The 16605-nt window shown below is 45.4% G+C and overlaps 1 protein-coding gene across 6 annotated transcripts in view; it reads right to left on the bottom strand.

The window, feature by feature from the left end:
* The window catches only part of MIPEP (mitochondrial intermediate peptidase), a 186782-nt gene extending 175237 nt beyond the window's left edge, over nt 1-11545 (bottom strand). The window contains exons 1-5 of one of the 6 annotated variants that reach the window (XM_055317277.1): nt 11328-11385; nt 10633-10765; nt 7982-8155; nt 3973-4061; nt 986-1072 (exon numbers count right to left, since the gene is read on the bottom strand). In XM_055317277.1, coding sequence (XP_055173252.1) covers nt 986-1072; nt 3973-4061; nt 7982-8053 — 248 coding nt within the window. In that variant the 5' untranslated portion in view covers nt 8054-8155; nt 10633-10765; nt 11328-11385. Of the gene's footprint in view, nt 1-985; nt 1073-3972; nt 4062-7981; nt 8156-10164; nt 10292-10361; nt 10476-10632; nt 10904-11320 lie in introns of those variants that run through there. The other 5 variants (XM_055317278.1, XM_055317276.1, XM_055317274.1 and 2 more) reach the window with 5 other exon arrangements.
* Between the last annotated feature and the right edge of the window lie 5060 nt (nt 11546-16605).

The raw sequence follows: 16605 nt of genomic DNA on the forward strand, positions 1-16605 counted from the left end.
TTTCCTAGTATCCTGAGGCTCAGGATCAATGTAGCGAACTAAGATCAAACCTATACCTGCATACTAGAAGTCAGGTGAAAATAATCCCCCAAAGACAGCCTCATTGTATGATTTCTATGGCATGGTGCTTGTGTATCAGATTAACAGTGAGATCCCATATCAACTGATCCCTGCAGAACAGGGCTTCACGTGGGAGTCATAAGCCACATAACGGAGACAGAAAGGGGAGAAGGAAGCAAGAGGGAGATTGAGGAATGAAAAGAAGTAAGTGTCCCAGTAAGTGTCCCATAAAATACAAAGTAGATGAGCAAATACAAACAGGTAAGAAAAAATATTAACCTCTGTGCTACAAAACAGGTAATATGTAGGTGGGTTAGTGACAAACTTACAAAATCATTATAAATAAATAAGCTTGAGCAAAGAAACATGGCATCCAAAATCCTACATTAAATATTTTTATGCACTGACTTAGAAATTCAGCTTTTTCAATTCAGATCATAATAAATGCAATTGAATGAACCAAAGGAAACCATTTCAAGGATCATGACATCCAACCAGTCAATAAAATCAAATTGCTTCTATCTTCTGGTGGTATCAATTATAGAACTTCAAACATGAAGCTAAGTGTGATTGCCAACTGCTAATAGGAAGTCATTCCATTATGAAACCCCTACTACAGGCCAGGAACTGCTGCAGGTGCTGGGATGCAGCCCTGAACAAAATATACCCAATGCCTGCCCTCCAAGAGGAAGAGAGATGTAATCAAATTAGCAAAGAGATAATGCTGGAAATAAGGACTGAGAAGAAAACACAAGCAGAGTAGGAGGAGACACCATTTGAGTGAAGTCCTAAAGAAAGTGCCAGAGTTATATAGTGACCTGGGAGCAATACTGCAGACAGAGGGGGCCGTGAGTACAGTGACACTAGTTGTCCTTCCAATCTGCCTCAATAGTCACAACCATAATTAATGCAAAGGAAGAAGTACCTGGTTTCTGGATCGAGGGACTCCACAAGTTTTTTATCAGCTAGCAATTTTTGCAAACTCTGATATAATTCCACATTTGTGTTCAACCTAGAAAAATTACAAATGAAAAAAAAATAAACAATCTTCTAGTATCTTCTATTTAACTTTACATTAAGAGAATGGTGTCACATCCTAGCATACACACGCCCACAGGCCAAAGGTTTGGGGTTTTGTTTTGTTTCTTTATTTAGTATAGAAATAGTACAAACCACAGTTAGTACAGAAACAGGCAGTCCCTCAAGCAAAGTGTCAGGGTACTAAGTGTTGTGAAAGGTAAAAGGATAAATTTAAAGCCACGGTCAACAGCTGGAACCAGAAAAGCAGACAGGAGAGAAGGGAGGGGGAGGAATGTAGTAGCTGGTGAGCTGAGCGATCTGAGCCTACTGCCACTGAGAATTCATTCAGAGCAACATGCTGATGGCCATTTGTTTGTTTAATAAAAAGGGAATGAAGATGGGAGGAAGCATGAACACAAAGACTGTGCAGTTCCAAAGTGAAGAGCCTAGAACATGGGTGACCTTTGCCCACCTGGGCCACAGTGGCAGGCTCACATGGCCACACAGTGAAGAAAGCTCAAGGATGCAGGCTTCAGGGCCACACACTAGAGTTACAACACCAGCCCTACTACTACTTGGTGACCTCAGGCAAGGATTTGAACTCCTCCAGCTTGTTAGACTGCAGGTCACCCTGAGGGTTAAATGAGATGCTCCCGCCATGAATGAAGAAATAGTAGTTACAATTAGGTGGCCTTGCCAGCCTGCTCTCAGCCCCCCAACTGAGTACTGCCCTCAACCCAAGCCACAGTCCCACTACCAGGTCCTGAGTTCTTCTTTCCTGGATGCCAGAAAGCCCTGCCACTCTCGGAACTAAACAGTGACTTGGTTTCAGACATAATGTGATCCCTGCCCAGTAGATCCCCAGGGAAGGGAGGCTGTAAGAACTGTCTGCCCATTCTGACTCAGGAACTCAAGGATGGCCAGGTTCCCTAATGAGTCAAAAACCTGCAGCTCTGTAGAAATTGAAGTTTCTGTTGCTATGGCTCTCGTGGACCACCCCAAAGACCAAGGGAACTGAGGCAGTCACCACCAGTGGGAAAATGTTCAACAAGAAGAGCAGGCACACCACCTCTCCTGCGCCCAGGCAGCAATCCCAGGAAACTGGAAGAAAATCAATGTGGCCCCCCATCACCTCCAGGATGGCTCATTCAACAAGCTACTACATACATGTCAAAAGGACAGGCATTCAGACACAGCCTGTGCTGTATCCTCTTCAGAAGTTTCAGCACATCTCCCGCATTATGTTTTATGTCATAAGATCCTGAGATAAAGTCTCTATTTTAGTCTATGGCTGGCATCAACTCTAAACAAACACACCTAACCATAGGCTTTTATTTCCACTACTGGGGAACAAATCAATTCTACACACACACCTGAAATCATCCTATTTCTCAAAGATCAGCTCCAGTAGTTAAGGCATGATTCAGTTAGACTCAAGAGGAAAAGGAGTCCTAGTGCTCAGGGAGAACCGAGAGCAAAGCACGGGTGAAGGCCACTAGTTCTGTGTCCTGACCCACTTGCAGGCCCTCGACGGGCCTCGGGGCAGCCGGTGGAGTGTGGCAAAGAAGGAGAGAACTGAAACACTCTCCAGGATGAAGTGAAGACCTTGCACAGATACTCTTGACAACCATTTGCTACCAATTATGGTCTCCTTGTTGTCCTGCTGCAAAATTAAGAACCCACATCCATCAGACCAGAGCTGTATCTCAGCTCAGGCCCGATACAGTGTTCAAGGTGCCTCAGGCAGGCACCCCAGCAGCTCATACTCATTTCCGGGGGCTCTTCCCTGGGCAGTGCTGTCCCTCCCAAGGAAGCCACAATTGCAGTCCCTTCCTCACACCCAGTGTCTGGAGTGTGCAGGGACCCGTTTTATCTCAGTCAATGAGTAGATTTTCAATGGCTCTAAGAGAACTTATATGTATTGTCCCAAAGAGAGCAAATGATGCTCAGTGCGGGTGAAGCAGCAGTAGCACCTCCTGAAGTGTCAGGTCAAAACCAGAGAAGCCACCACACTCTGTGACCACACACCTCCTCCAACTTCTGGCTTGTGAAAAAGCCCTCCAATGTTTTCCAGTGGTATGTTCATGCCCAGCGAGCCCCTGCCATGCTCACTCGCTTTCGACAGTGTCTGGCATGGCCTCATGCACTTAAGTGCCTTTGAATATGGCACTGTCCACCTCCAAAGTCATTTTCACAAGCACTTTCAAGCTCTTGGTAAAGGCTTAAAATATTTAAATCAACCCCAAGATTGCTTGAAAATAACTCATTTCATCAAAGCCCCAGCCTGCCTCAGCCCTCCCAGACAGTTTTATGATCTCCTTAGACAACCTCCCCACCCCAGATTCAAGGGACCACAAGGCTACTTTGCAGAGGCAGTGTTGGCTTCTTGCCTAGCGCCCACAGCCATCATCAATGCAATAGCAATTTCATTACAGGATAATCAAGAAATTCCAACTTGCCACTGAGATACTAAAAAACTCTTACTTTAAATAAATAAATAAATAAATAAATAAATAAATAAATAAATAAATAACTCTTACTTAATGTAAATAATAATGAGTGGATGTTTGCTACATGCCTGATACCACCAGAAGCACTTTATTATCTCATTTTCCTCACAATACATCTAAGAGGCAAATCACATTACTTCACTTGCAGACAAGGAAAAGAACTGATAAATAAGCTGATGAATAGCCAGTCACAGTGCTGGTGCCAAGGAGACCACAGTGGCCTGCTCCAGGGTCCTCCCTCTTCCCCAGCACCCTGGGCACTGTGCAGGGTAGCACACCATCCCCTAACCTGCAGGGAGGAGCCCTAGAGACAAATTTCCTAAAGCAAAAGTCAACAAAACCACATCACCCCAAGATTGTAATGAAGGGGAACAGAACATACTTTTCTACCATGGTGCCAATACTTCTACAAGCTTCTTCCGCCGCCTCTCTGAATGCGGGCTCAGGGTGAGCAATTTTCACAAAATCGGCCTAATAAAGAAGAAAGACAAAACCAAGAGGGAATTTGATGGAAAGCTTTCTTCCAAGATCTGAGGGTAAAAATGAAAACCTGTGCTTTCAAGTGTGCCATTTGGCTTGACATAGGCATTTCCATTACTGAAATTTTCCTAAACTAGAAGGGCAAAGCAGCTACTTTCTGAACATTTATTAATTCTGTTATTCCTTAGAATCAAGTGGGTTTCATTCCAAAGAAAATACCTGCACTAACTTTTAGAAGTCTTTCTCCTTCAAAAATAAACACCAAGTGAATTCTTCCTAATTCTACAGTCCAAAAAAGCAGAATCTTATTTCAAATATTCTAAAACTGTTGGCAATATGGTCCTCACGTGTTAACCTGGCTCCAGAGAACAACTATAGAGGCTTTTTTTCAACTGACAGCATAGTTTCAAGACTGATTTAACTACATTCTAGCCTTTGTACAGAAAACAAAGGCACATTCTCTCTTTATAGGCCTTTTAATAAATATGAATTCCCAGTCTCAGCTTAAATGACTCACAACTAATAGTGGTGCAGTGGCTGCTATCCTGACTTAAGCATTACGCTGAGCTAGAATTATTTTTACTCTTTTAATGAAATTATGTAAAGCCAGATTTTAGTTTTCACGTTAATTGTAGCATACTGCAAAAGAAAAACGCAAGGGAACTACACATTCTTCAGTCTTCAAGAAAACGTGTGACTATAATATGAAATAAAATCACCACAAGGTAAAATTTCCTAATTTTATTATTAAATATTTTTAATATAAAAACATTTAAATCCACAGTTTTATACATTTGATATAACAATAACATTAGTACTTGAAAAATGAGCCATGTAAAATTTACAATTTGTATAAATTACTAATCTACATGTTGCAGAATTTACAATCAATATTTATTTCAAAATGCTGGCATATATTTTAAAATTCATTTGTGGGGCGCCTGGGTGGTTTAGTCGGTGAAGGGTCTGCCTTCAGCTCAGGTTATAATGTTGGGATCCTCGGATACAACCCCACGTGGGAGGGGATCCCTGGGTGGTTCAGCGGTTTAGCGCCTGCCTCCGACCCAGGACATGATTCTGGAGTCCCAGCATCGAGCCCCACGTGAGGCTCCCTGCATGGAGCCTGCTTCTCCCTCTGCCTGTGTCTCTGCTTCTCTCTCTCTCTCTCTCTCTCTCTCTCTCTGTCTCTCGTGAATAAATAAAAAAATATATTAAAAAAAAGAACCCCACGTGGGTTCTGCTTCTCCCTCTCCCTCTGCCCCTCCCCCCACTGAGCACCCCTGCTGTTTCACTCTCTGTCTCTCTCTCAAATGAATGAATAAAATCTTTTCAAAAAATTCTTTAGAAACAGTGATAGCAATTGTATTAAAAAAGAAAAAGAAAGCAAAACCAAATGATCATTTGGTGGGAAATAACAGTTTATGAAGCCCTTGCCTTATTACAGTATTGATCTTACTGGCAGGTCAAGTCTTAAAAATTCAGAAGGAAAACGGTTCTTTGAATTTTTTACCCAAAGATTTCCACATAGAGATCACATTTAGAACTTTTTAAATGAGATTTTACTATACCTCATAAATACAAAAAACTTGCAAAATAGGACAAGCTATGGGGCAGAGAGTTAAAATCTCTTTAGAGAGGAGCAAAAAGCAAAAATGTAAAGAAAAAAAAATCCTAGAACACCACTTAATTAAAATGGAGGCTAAGACAACAAATAAACCACCAACAAAGTCAATACTTGACTGCACGTAAGTGAAACTCTCTGACAAATATTCTCCTTTTCAGATTTCAGTGACACAATTAAGCAAAGGTAATTGCTGAGGCATTCTCAGGCAGTGCATGTCCCGTGTCCTCAATCGTTCAGTGTCAGTACCTGCACACTTCAGAACAAAACTAAGATCCTATAAAACCAAGAAGTGACGAAAAGGAGTCTGCAACACACCTTACTTCACTCTTGGGAAAAACCCTTTAAAACACTATCAGTTTCCTTAAAATAGGGTGGGGGTTGCTTGGGGGGCTCAGTTAAGCATCTGCCTTCAGCTCAGGTCATATCTCAAGGGTCCTGGGATGGAGCCCCGCTGAGCAGAAAGCCCACTTCTTCCTCTTCCTCTCCCTCTGCCCATACCTCCCACTCGTTCGTGCTCTCTCATGCTCTGTCTCAAATAAATAAATAAAATCTTTAAAAAGTAAATTTCCTTAAAATGGGGGCGCTCACAGTGACAGTATGACCATCTAAAAGGTATTACTGCTCAATTCAGGTGTATGGGAGGGAGAGAATGTTCCAAACGGGGGGAAAAAAAAAGATGGGGAGGTGTTATGCTAGGTGAAAGGAGTCATTCCCAAAGGACAAATGATTCTGTTTACCTGATGTTTTAGAAGAGACAAACTATAGGGATGGAGAACAGATGGGTAGTTGCCAGAGCTAAGAAGGGAGAGCTGGGTCTGACTATACAGGGGCTTTTCTGGGGCAATGGAATAGTTCTGTACCTTAATTGTGGTGGTGGCCACATGAATACATGAGTTAAAATTCATAGAACTGTATCATCCCCCAAAAGGAGTCAATTATACAGTATGATCATTTTAAAAATAAATAAATACTTTTTAAAAAGATGGGGATGCTGACTTTCTAACCTCTCCCAGGTACAGATGGTCTATTCATCTGACCTAAGCAGCCAGCCAGCCTATAAAAGGTACAGAACAGCAGGTGAGGACATGAATTCTTCAGCCAAAATGCCTGGACCTGAGCTCAGTTCCACCATTTACTGGCTAGGTATATCACTTAACCTCTTACAGCCTTTCTTTCCTCATCTGAAAATGGGAGATATACTGAGAAGGTTAATTTAGTTAATCCAAGCAAACCTCTTACCAGAATCTAGTGCCTCATAAGATCTAAAAAAATAAAAAAAAAAAGTTAACATCAGAATATAAACTCCGGGCAGCCCCAGTGGCGCAGCGGTTTAGCGCAGCCTGCAGCCCAGGGCGTGATCCTGGAGACCCTGGATCAAGTCCCACATCAGGCTCTCTGTAGGATGCCTGCTTCTCCCTCTGCCTGTGTCTCTGCCTCTCTCTCTCTCTCTCTCTATGAATAAATAAATAAAAAATCTTTAAAAAAAAAAAAAGAATATAAACTCCATGAGGTCAGAGATTGCACCTGTCACGACTGCATTCCCAATTCCTAGAAGAGTGCTTGGCACATGGTGGGGACTCAATATTGAATGAGTGTGAAGATATACAGTCCCATACCAAGTAGACAAGATCAAGAGGGTCCACAATTTTGGATTATGTGCACTACTAAAATTGCCTTCACTGACATGACTAAAGCAGAGGTGGCTCTTTTGGGCAGCTAAAAAAAATCGTGCCTTCTACGTCGACAATGGGCTTCTTGATGAAGCCCAATGTACCCTATGTACATTGTCTATTCCAGTTTCAAAATGTGAAAAAAGAAAGTCTATAATACAGGTTCATATCCAATATTCATCGGAAAAAGACATTCCTGAGAAGGTTTATAAACAGTGGCTTTTCTTAAGATTTATTATAAATGTACAGGTAAATGTCATATTAAAATTTTGGTGGAAGTTTTCATGAATGAAGAATCTTTGTCAAATGAAGACTCTTTGCCAAATGAGTAGTCATTCTTTTATTATATGTCACATATGTATTTTTTAACTATACATATTAAAGTACAGATGCTACATATCACCTTTTCCTATACATTTTTCCCATACCTAATGACTTACTCCCACTATAACAAATTATACACTCAACAGCTCTCAAATAGGTCACATGTTGTTAGTATATATGCCAAAGCGAGCACCAGATGCTCTGAGCTCTAGTCTGTAACAGTAAACCTAATAAACTTAAATTTTAACAGCTTGACAGAGAGGTAGCTTCAAGGCTTACACCAAGCATCTTACCAAGTCAGCCACTCTGCACAAGGAATCAGAGAGCTCGTCGAAAATGAGCACGGTCTGGGGCCCAGGCGGCATGGAACACACGCGCTCCACCAGCAAGTCTGCCTTTCTCAGGGCATTTTCTTGTGCAATCTGAAATCCTTCTGGGGCACTGAGCTCAGGAACTCCAAAAAGACCCTGCAATCCAGAGAACATTTCCAATTTGTAATGAAGAATAGGATTTTTTCATATTAAGTCCTCTTTTCATAAAGGAAATCTTGGTTTTCATTGGTATATCATGTAATACCTGTGATCACAGACACCACGTTCACATCCCCCACATTGTTCCACATAAATTAGACTACAAATATTTTAAGGACGGAATTGGTCTTTCCTTTTTAATTATTTAATAAAAAACAAAAATAGAATGGTATAGGTTCAAAATCCAGCTCAGCCACTATTATAGAACCTACCTCATCAAGTGGTTAAAATGATTAAATGAGATGATACATGTTTGAAAAACATTTTAACAGTGTGGGGCACACAGAAAGCATTTAATAGATGGTAGCTATAATCACCAAGAGCTGTGTGATCTTGGTTGGCCAAGTTCTCTCTCCTCCTGGGCTTAATTTTCCCATCAGGCACAATGAAGATGACAATACATATCTCACAGCATGGATACAGGTACCAGGTTAGAAAGTATATGTAATGTCTTTTAGGGATACTGCTGGCCATCCAGTCAGGTCCAGTTCACAGTACCAAGTATTCCACAGCTATAAGATAGGGAGGATGAGCTGATTGTTGAGCACACAGATATTTCCGAAAGATTTCATAAATATGTTAAAACCAACTCTTGGGTGGAAAGCAGCAAATTTTATATGTTTCCAAAAATATTTTAATATACTGATAAACACAAAAATCACTAACCCTCAGGAAGGCAGGTAAAAAACACAAAGCATTTACTATGCATTTACTGCATGCAAGAAGTGAACTATGTGCTTTATATAGGTTCTCTCATTTAAATCACATAACCCTAGTGCAGGAAACACCATCCTCCATTTACAGATGAGGAAACAGTTAAAAAAACAAAAACATGTTTGAGGTCATTAATAGTGGGAAAGAAAGAACTTGAGTTTGCTTCATACATCTCTAAATCCCACAAGTTCTCCGTACTTCTGTATTGCAATGTATCTGTTTGAAAGTCTTCTCTCCTGAGAAGGCAAGATCCTAGAGGCAGGAATCCTGTTCATCATTTAAACTAGCTGCCCAGCATAGTGCCTACCATATGGAGAAACTCATGAATGAAACAAATTAAAGGGTCCAGTGCTTAATCCCGTAGATTAACTTTGGAGATGACTAACATGTTGATTTTCTAAATTAGCAAGAGGTACAATTTTCAGGACTAAGAAGGCCCACCGTTTCTGCAAGAAGGGATGCATGAAATTAAACTCTCGCCAAAATGATTAAGAAGTTGAAGAAAATAAAGACACTGCAGGCAGAGCAGAATCGGGACCAAAAATAAATTAGATTCTTTCCACTGATTTAATTTGATCCAAGTACAGGCTGTTTTTCATTTCCCAGCACACATGCCTATACTGCTTTTGGGAATTCTACACCTCAGACTACTAGTTACGGTAATGACAAAAAATTACATAAACCTTTGGGGGTGTTTGTTGTTCTTGTTTAATCAGAAACAATTCACATATCTGATACCAGTGTCTAAAATCATGATAAACAAAAGAAAAAAAGTAAAGCTAAAATTAGCTGTATTTCATCCGTCCATAACCAAGTTTACTCTTTTCATCCTTCCACTCAGTACCTATAGATGTTGTTCTCCTCACAGCAATTATGTCAAAACCATACTATGGATAGGGCACAGCGGTTTAGCGCCGCCTGCAGCCCAGGGTGTGATCCTGGAGACCCTGGATCGAGTCCCACGTCAGGCTCTCTGCATGGAGCCTGCTTCTCCCTCTGCCTGTGTCTCTACCTCTCTCTCTCTCTCTCTCTCTCTCTCTCTCTCTCTCTCTGTGTGTGTGTGTGTGTGTGTGTGTCTCTATGAATAAAATCTTTTTTGAATAAATCTTAAAAAAAGATAAAGTGCCCACATGAATCAAAGTATCACACAAGCCTAACAGACACCACTCTAGCCCCCTACAAACAGAGGAATAACACATTTCACCTAAAAAAAAAAAAAAAAAAAAACATACCATGTTATTTAACCGTATGGGAGTTGGTGGAGCCAATTCCGTACAAAAGTGTCTTTTAAAGCAAAGCTAATGACAGAGCTCAAATAAGAAAACACATCATTAGGCTCTAATGGTGTGACCATGTCCAAGACTGTTTACAAGAGGGGCAGTGTTAGAAATAAGCGAGAAATCAAGAAGGCAAAAATAAAAGTAATAACCTCAAGTGGGCAAAATCCACAAGTGCAGAGGGCAGCAGGCACCAGGCAAGTAAGTCCCTTTGAAGCCTGCCTTCCTGCCACCTTTACTTCAGTCACTCAGTCCACGCCCAGCGCCTAGGGAATGCCAGACAGCACGGGGCGTGTGGGGGCGGAAACAAATGGGAACCGAATGAAGAATTCGGCCAGTGACTTCCCCGGGGGGAGAGGGGGGAGCAATCAAGGTGGTCAGCGCCGTCAGCGCCACTGCAGGGCAGGAAATCACTGTTCTCACCGCTTCTGCGCCTGCGCGCCTGGTGGCTCAGGCCGCCGCCGCCGCCGCCGCCGCCGCCGCGGGGTCCTGATATCGGGCCCCGCATCGGGTGCCCCGCAGGGGAGCCTACTTCTCCCTCTGCCTGTGTCTCCGCCTGTCTCTCGGGAATACAATTAAAAAACAAAACAAAACAAAACAACGGTTCTGTGTTTTATAACACGAGCCCAAAGCTTGGCAAAACATTAAGGACCCTATTTCGAGAATCAAAGAACCGAGTCATCCAGGCCTCCCGGGCGCCACCGCGAGGTGCAGGGCGAGCCCCCCCTCCCCCCCCCCGCCTCGGGCACAGGTGCACGGCGGCGGGGACCGCTCGGAGCGAGGGCGGGGCGGGGCGGGGGCGGGACCCGGCGGGACCCTCCCCTCCCCTCCCTCCCCCCCCCCCCCCCGGCCGGACGCGCCGCCTCCAACCGGAGGAACTGACGCGGGGAGCGCAGCAGCGGCGCCGAGGAGACGGGTCCCGGACGCAGCTCGGGCCGCACCCCCGCAGGCCGCCCGCCCCCGCCCAGCCCCCGCAGGAGCCGCTGACCCGCAGGGCCGCCGAGAGCGCGCCCGGGCCCCTGCGTGCGAGGTGGTTCGCTGCCCGGCCCCTCCCACACCAAACCACCCGCCCGACCCCGCCGGCCACGCGGGAGCCCCTCCCGGTGCGCACCGCTCACCCGGCGCTCGCCGAACAGGTCCAGGCGGCGGCCCTGGGGCTTGACGTTGAAGGCGGCGCCCACCGGGCACCAGCTGGTGCTGACCTCTCGGGCCCGGCGCCCCCGCCACACAGCCGCCGCCGGGGGCCCGAGCCCTCGCAGCCTCCGCGCGCACAGCATCCTGACCCCGGCGCAGCCCCCTCCCCGCCGCAGGCCCCGCCGCAGGCCCCGCCCCTGAGCCTCAGCTCCCGCCGCGAGCGCGCGCGCCGCGTTTCCAGGGCAGCGGCCCACGCGGCGCCCCGGACGCCGGCGCTTCCGGTCGGGGCTCGCGGTCCCGCGGGGCGTGAGCGCGTCGGCGTCCAGAGGGCAAGAGCGTGGCCCCGCCGCCCGGACGCCGAGCGCCGCGGTCTTGCGCCCCCGCGCGCCCGGAGTGAGGAACGGCCGAGGTCGCCCCTGCGCCCCCGTGACCGGAGCGGCCGGGCCGCCTGGCTGCAGGTGAGCTCCTCCGGGCGCCCCCGCGGCTCCGTGAACTGCCCCGAGCGCCTGCCGCCCGCCGGCACGGGCGACGCTCCTCCTCTGCAGGGGTCCTGCGCTGTGCGGGTGTGCGGCGCCCCCTGGCTTACCCGCCCCTGAGCCTCCCCGGGCTCCGCCTTGTACATGTTTTTCTTTTTGGTTTAAAGATGTATTTGTTTTTATTGATGAGAGACAGAGAGAGGCAGAGACACAGGCGGAGGGAGAAGCAGGCCCCGTGCAGGGAGCCCGACGTGGGACTCGATCCGGGGCTCCAGGATCGCGCCCGGGGCTGAAGGCAGGCGCCAAACCGCTGCGCCACCCAGGGATCCCTGCCTTGTACAATTTGTGATGATAATCGACAGTATACATTTGCAGAGGGAGGATTGCACCAAACTTCACTCAACCACGAGGGAGTGAGAGGGTTTGGGGGCAGGGGGTGCCTGGGTGGCTCAGTGGTTGAGCGTCTGTCTTCAGCTCAGGTCGTGACCCCAGAGTCCCGGGATCGAGTCCCACATCAGCCTCCCGCAGGGAGTCCTCTCCTCCCTCTGCCTAAGTCTCTCTCTCTCTCTCTCTCTCTCTCTCTCTCTCTGTCTCTGTCTCTCATGAATAAATAAATAGAATCTTAAAAAAAAAATTGGGGGTCAGGAGGCAAAGAGGAAATTGTGATTTGGGGCTTCAGATGGCGAGTGTGGAAAAGGGTGGGGCCTCTAAACAGCCTGGGCTCCCCCTAGATGAACGGGAAGCAGCCACAGCTGGAGTGGGGTAGGGGGTGGTGTTCTCCTCGGCGAGGGAGGCTCAGCCTTGCTCCGCTTCAGCCTCCTCCTGTGCAGAGCGGGAATCTTGCAAGGTGCCTGCTCCTTTACCTCCCTGGAGTGCATGCGGGTTAAGTGAAAGGGTTTGGTCACAGTAAGGTGTTTCTTTTGAGAGGTTCTGTAGGTGGAGAGGGAAGAAAATCAATAGTTGGAGAAGGGACAGAGGGGACATGAGGCTGCCACAGTGACCCTCACATTTTGCCTGGCGCTCTCATTCCACGCACCTGCGGCTTCTTAGTCTGTCTCTTAGGGTGAACAGGGTGCTGCTGAATGGCAAACCCATATGGGATGGGCCCCTTGAGAATTGACCCTTCTGCAGAAGAGAAGCCAGGTGTGTGGGTTCTGAGAAGACCACCGCCCACACACACATAACACACATACACTAAGGAAGTAAGCAAGAGGGAGGGCTGGCTACTGGTCCTCCAAATACTGTTCTCCACCTCAGTTTTCGTTTTGTTCTTATAAAGCAGGTTCCACATCCGCAGTGGAGCCCAATGCAGGTCCCAACTCACAACCCTGAGATCAAGACCCGAGCTGAGATCAAGAGTCCCATGCTTAACCTGCTGAGCCACCCAGCTGCCCTTCTCTACCTCGGTTTTGTGCAGGAACTATAGACCAAGTGATTCTGTTAAACCAGTATGAGTGCAGAGGGTATTGATGGCTGTGGTCTTCTGTGACCACAGAAGGTTGGTTCCTTTGCCTTGGGTGCCAGAAGTGTGACTTGTGCAGAGGAGCCAATAACCCAAGTGAACATTTTTGTTCCCAGGCAACGCATAGTCACGTTTTCTTAAATTCCTTTTTTAAGTCATTCCAGAGCTTTATCTCACCAGAGTATTTGGGCTTAGAGTAAATCTATGTTCATTTTAACATTGCCTGTTGGGTTTGAGGGGTCCTAAGAACCTTCTGGAAAGTTCCAGAGAGTCAGAAGTTAAAGCCGGGAGTGGTACAGGCTTTCTATAGATAGCTTCTAATCCCGCCTCCCTCCTTCCATTCCACCCTCCACACACACAGCAAAAAAAGTTTGTTTTCAATATAGCCTGGAAGGGAGAAAAAAACCTAATTGATTGTATGATAAGTTGTGATTTCATTTTATACTGAATTTAGTGATTCATCGGTTGCACATAACACCCAGTGCTCGTTACATCATCACATGCCCTCAATGCCCATCACCTAGTTACCCCATCCCTCCATCCTCCTCCCCTTCAGCAACCTTCAGTTTGTTTCCTATGTCTACTAATTTTTGTATGTTTGTCTTTAAAGATTTTATTTATTTGCCAGAGAGACAGAGCCAGGGAGCACAAGAAAGGCAAATGGCACAGGGAGAGGAAGAAGCAGGCTCCCCACTGAGCAGAGAGCCCAATGTCTGGGTACGGGGCTCGATCCCAGGACCCTGGGATCATGACCTGAGTTGAAAGTAGATGCTTAACTGACTGTGCCACCCAGGTGCCCCTCTACTGATTCTTTAATCAAAGATTTAAAATGATTTAAAATCCCCAAATCCCCACTTCCATGGTAATGTCATATTCTTGGTCACTGGCTGGGTCTTAGGGCAGCTGTCCCACATGATAGACCTAATGCCTGTATAGCAGACTCTTACAAAGATGTCAGATGTGACATGTAAAAAAGAAAATTCATCAAAATATTTGACAAAAATGCTTACTTTGTCATATTTTCTTAAAAGATGTTTCAAATCTGGGAGCCTTCCTTTAGCCCAAAATGGTTGTCATACAAGGATACCTAACCATTGTAATGCAACATTTAAGCCTAAAAGTGTCCTCAGGGGTTGATGACTTATCCTAAATTAACAAGGTTTCTGGTGTTTCAGAGAGATTTGGCATAGTTAGACTTTTAAAAACTGCAGTCCACAAACAAAGGGTTGCAGAAGGGGGAATGGGGTAACTGGGTGTTGGACACTAAGGAGATGAGCATTGGGTGTTATACTATATGTTGGCAAATTGAATTTAAATAAAATATATTAAAAATAAATAAAAATAAAATCTGCAATCTAGGTTCGTAGACAACCAATGAACAGTCCCCCCAAATGGCAGATTAGACACGCTCCACCCCTGCCAGTCAACTTCATCTTCTTGAAATCCTTTAAGATATGTTTTATATCTCATCTTCTATATTTGGCCTAAAAAGATAATTTCATAAAAGCTTCTATCCTATGTAGGGTCATAAATGTGTTTTTTCTTTAAGTCTATCTCAACCTATAAAGTTGTGTTCCTAAGTAGAAAGGAGTTTGTACTGTTCAGTCCATAACAAAACCAGGCTTTACACTGGGGAGAAATAGCTTAGATTATTACAATTTGAGAAAGCCACAGAAGCCAAAAAATGAGGCCACTGTGGCTCAATAAATAAAGTGATCAGTCACACTACAGCTGAGCGGAAGTAGGGCAGCAAGGGAGACATAAGGGTTGGGATGTAAAATTGAAGGAGACCCTCAGTGTCGGGGTCATGTGCCTGCAATGTCAGCACCTGGAAGGGAGCCTCTCCTTCTCTGCTGCACCCTGGGGGCCTCACTTGCTTCACCCCAGTCCTGGCTCTGTTCTAGAAGAAACAAACTAAGGAAGGCCATTAAAATGCTTACAAGCAAAGTATTTCTGTACATTTCCAGAATTTTCCATAACCATTGAGTAATTTTTCAATATTTCACTTACAGCAGTGCTGCTCATAATGATAATTCAGAAAAATCCCATTTTTCCCAGGGAACAAAGATATCATCATGTCAGTGTTGACTCCGTTGGAGTACGGAGAGAATGGCTCTAAGTCCCAATTTCTAGAGGCACCCCTGTCGGGCAAACTGGCCCAGACTGTGATTTGAAAAATAGCGTAGCTTGAATATGCATTGAGCTTGCATCCTTCTGCTTCTTTATTAGTTGCTTTTAACTCATAGAAAAGTATATTGAGTTAACTTAGGCATCTGTGATACTTCCAGAATTTTAGAGGTGTGGGACCATATGAAGTTATTCCGTTCCAGCACTACTGTATGATAGACTAGAGCACAGAAAAGCTAAATAACGTATCCACTTCAAATTCTTTTGTCATGGCTGGAACCACAACCCATACATCTCTACTCTTAGTCTTGGGCATTTTCCACTACAATCGTGCTTTCCCTCTCCTTGGGCCTTAGACTACTTAATATTCTTTTAGACAAGAGCAGTAGTAACAATGACAATAACAACAAAAACCCTGCATCATTCTGGCTCAAGTGACACAATAGTTCAGGGATATCTCTAGTATCTCTGTCTTCAGGAACAGCTGGAGTTAGGGCTCTAAACAATGTCATGGGAACTGGGTCTTCTCCAGCCTTGTTTGATTTTGTTCTGGGGCTCTCCAGATTAGCTAAATGGCTGCCCGCTGAAGTTCTAGCTTCACCTAAAGAAGATCTTGCCTTCTTTCCCCACCCCCCGACCCCCACAGGCCTTCCAGAGTTGCAGTTTGCATCTCATTGGCTCTGATTGGATCGGTCACCATTTTGGAAAGTCACTGCGGCCAGAAGAAGGTACTATTGTTATTAGCCAGGCCTGAATCTCCAGTGCCTACACCACTTGAAAGACTTGTCTGAGAGTGCACACCAGGATGTTTTTTACCAGATGAGAGGTATTTCTGAACAAGAAATATCGTCTGTGGCCCAAAAGGCGAGTTTCTTTTCACCTCCCAGATTTCTTGGTATAGTCATCTCCATCCTCTGGTTTCCACCGTAACTCTGTTTGATGTCTCTGTCCAGGTACCTCTTCCTTCTGTGTAACTCATTTAAAAATTTTGTAAGATAGGGATCCCTGGGTGGCTCAGTGGTTCCGTGCCTACCTTTGGCCGGAGGCGTGATCCTGGAGTCCCGGGATCTAGTCCCAGTCAGGCCTCCCTGCAAGGAGTCTGCTTCTCCCTCTGCCTGTGTCTCTGCCTCTCTCTCTCTCTCTCTCTCTCATGAATAAATAAATAAAATCTTTAAAAAAAATTTTTTTTTGTAAGAT

This window comes from Nyctereutes procyonoides, unplaced genomic scaffold (genome assembly GCF_905146905.1).
Source record: "Nyctereutes procyonoides isolate TBG_1078 unplaced genomic scaffold, NYPRO_anot_genome, whole genome shotgun sequence".
Taxonomy (NCBI): domain Eukaryota; kingdom Metazoa; phylum Chordata; class Mammalia; order Carnivora; family Canidae; genus Nyctereutes; species Nyctereutes procyonoides.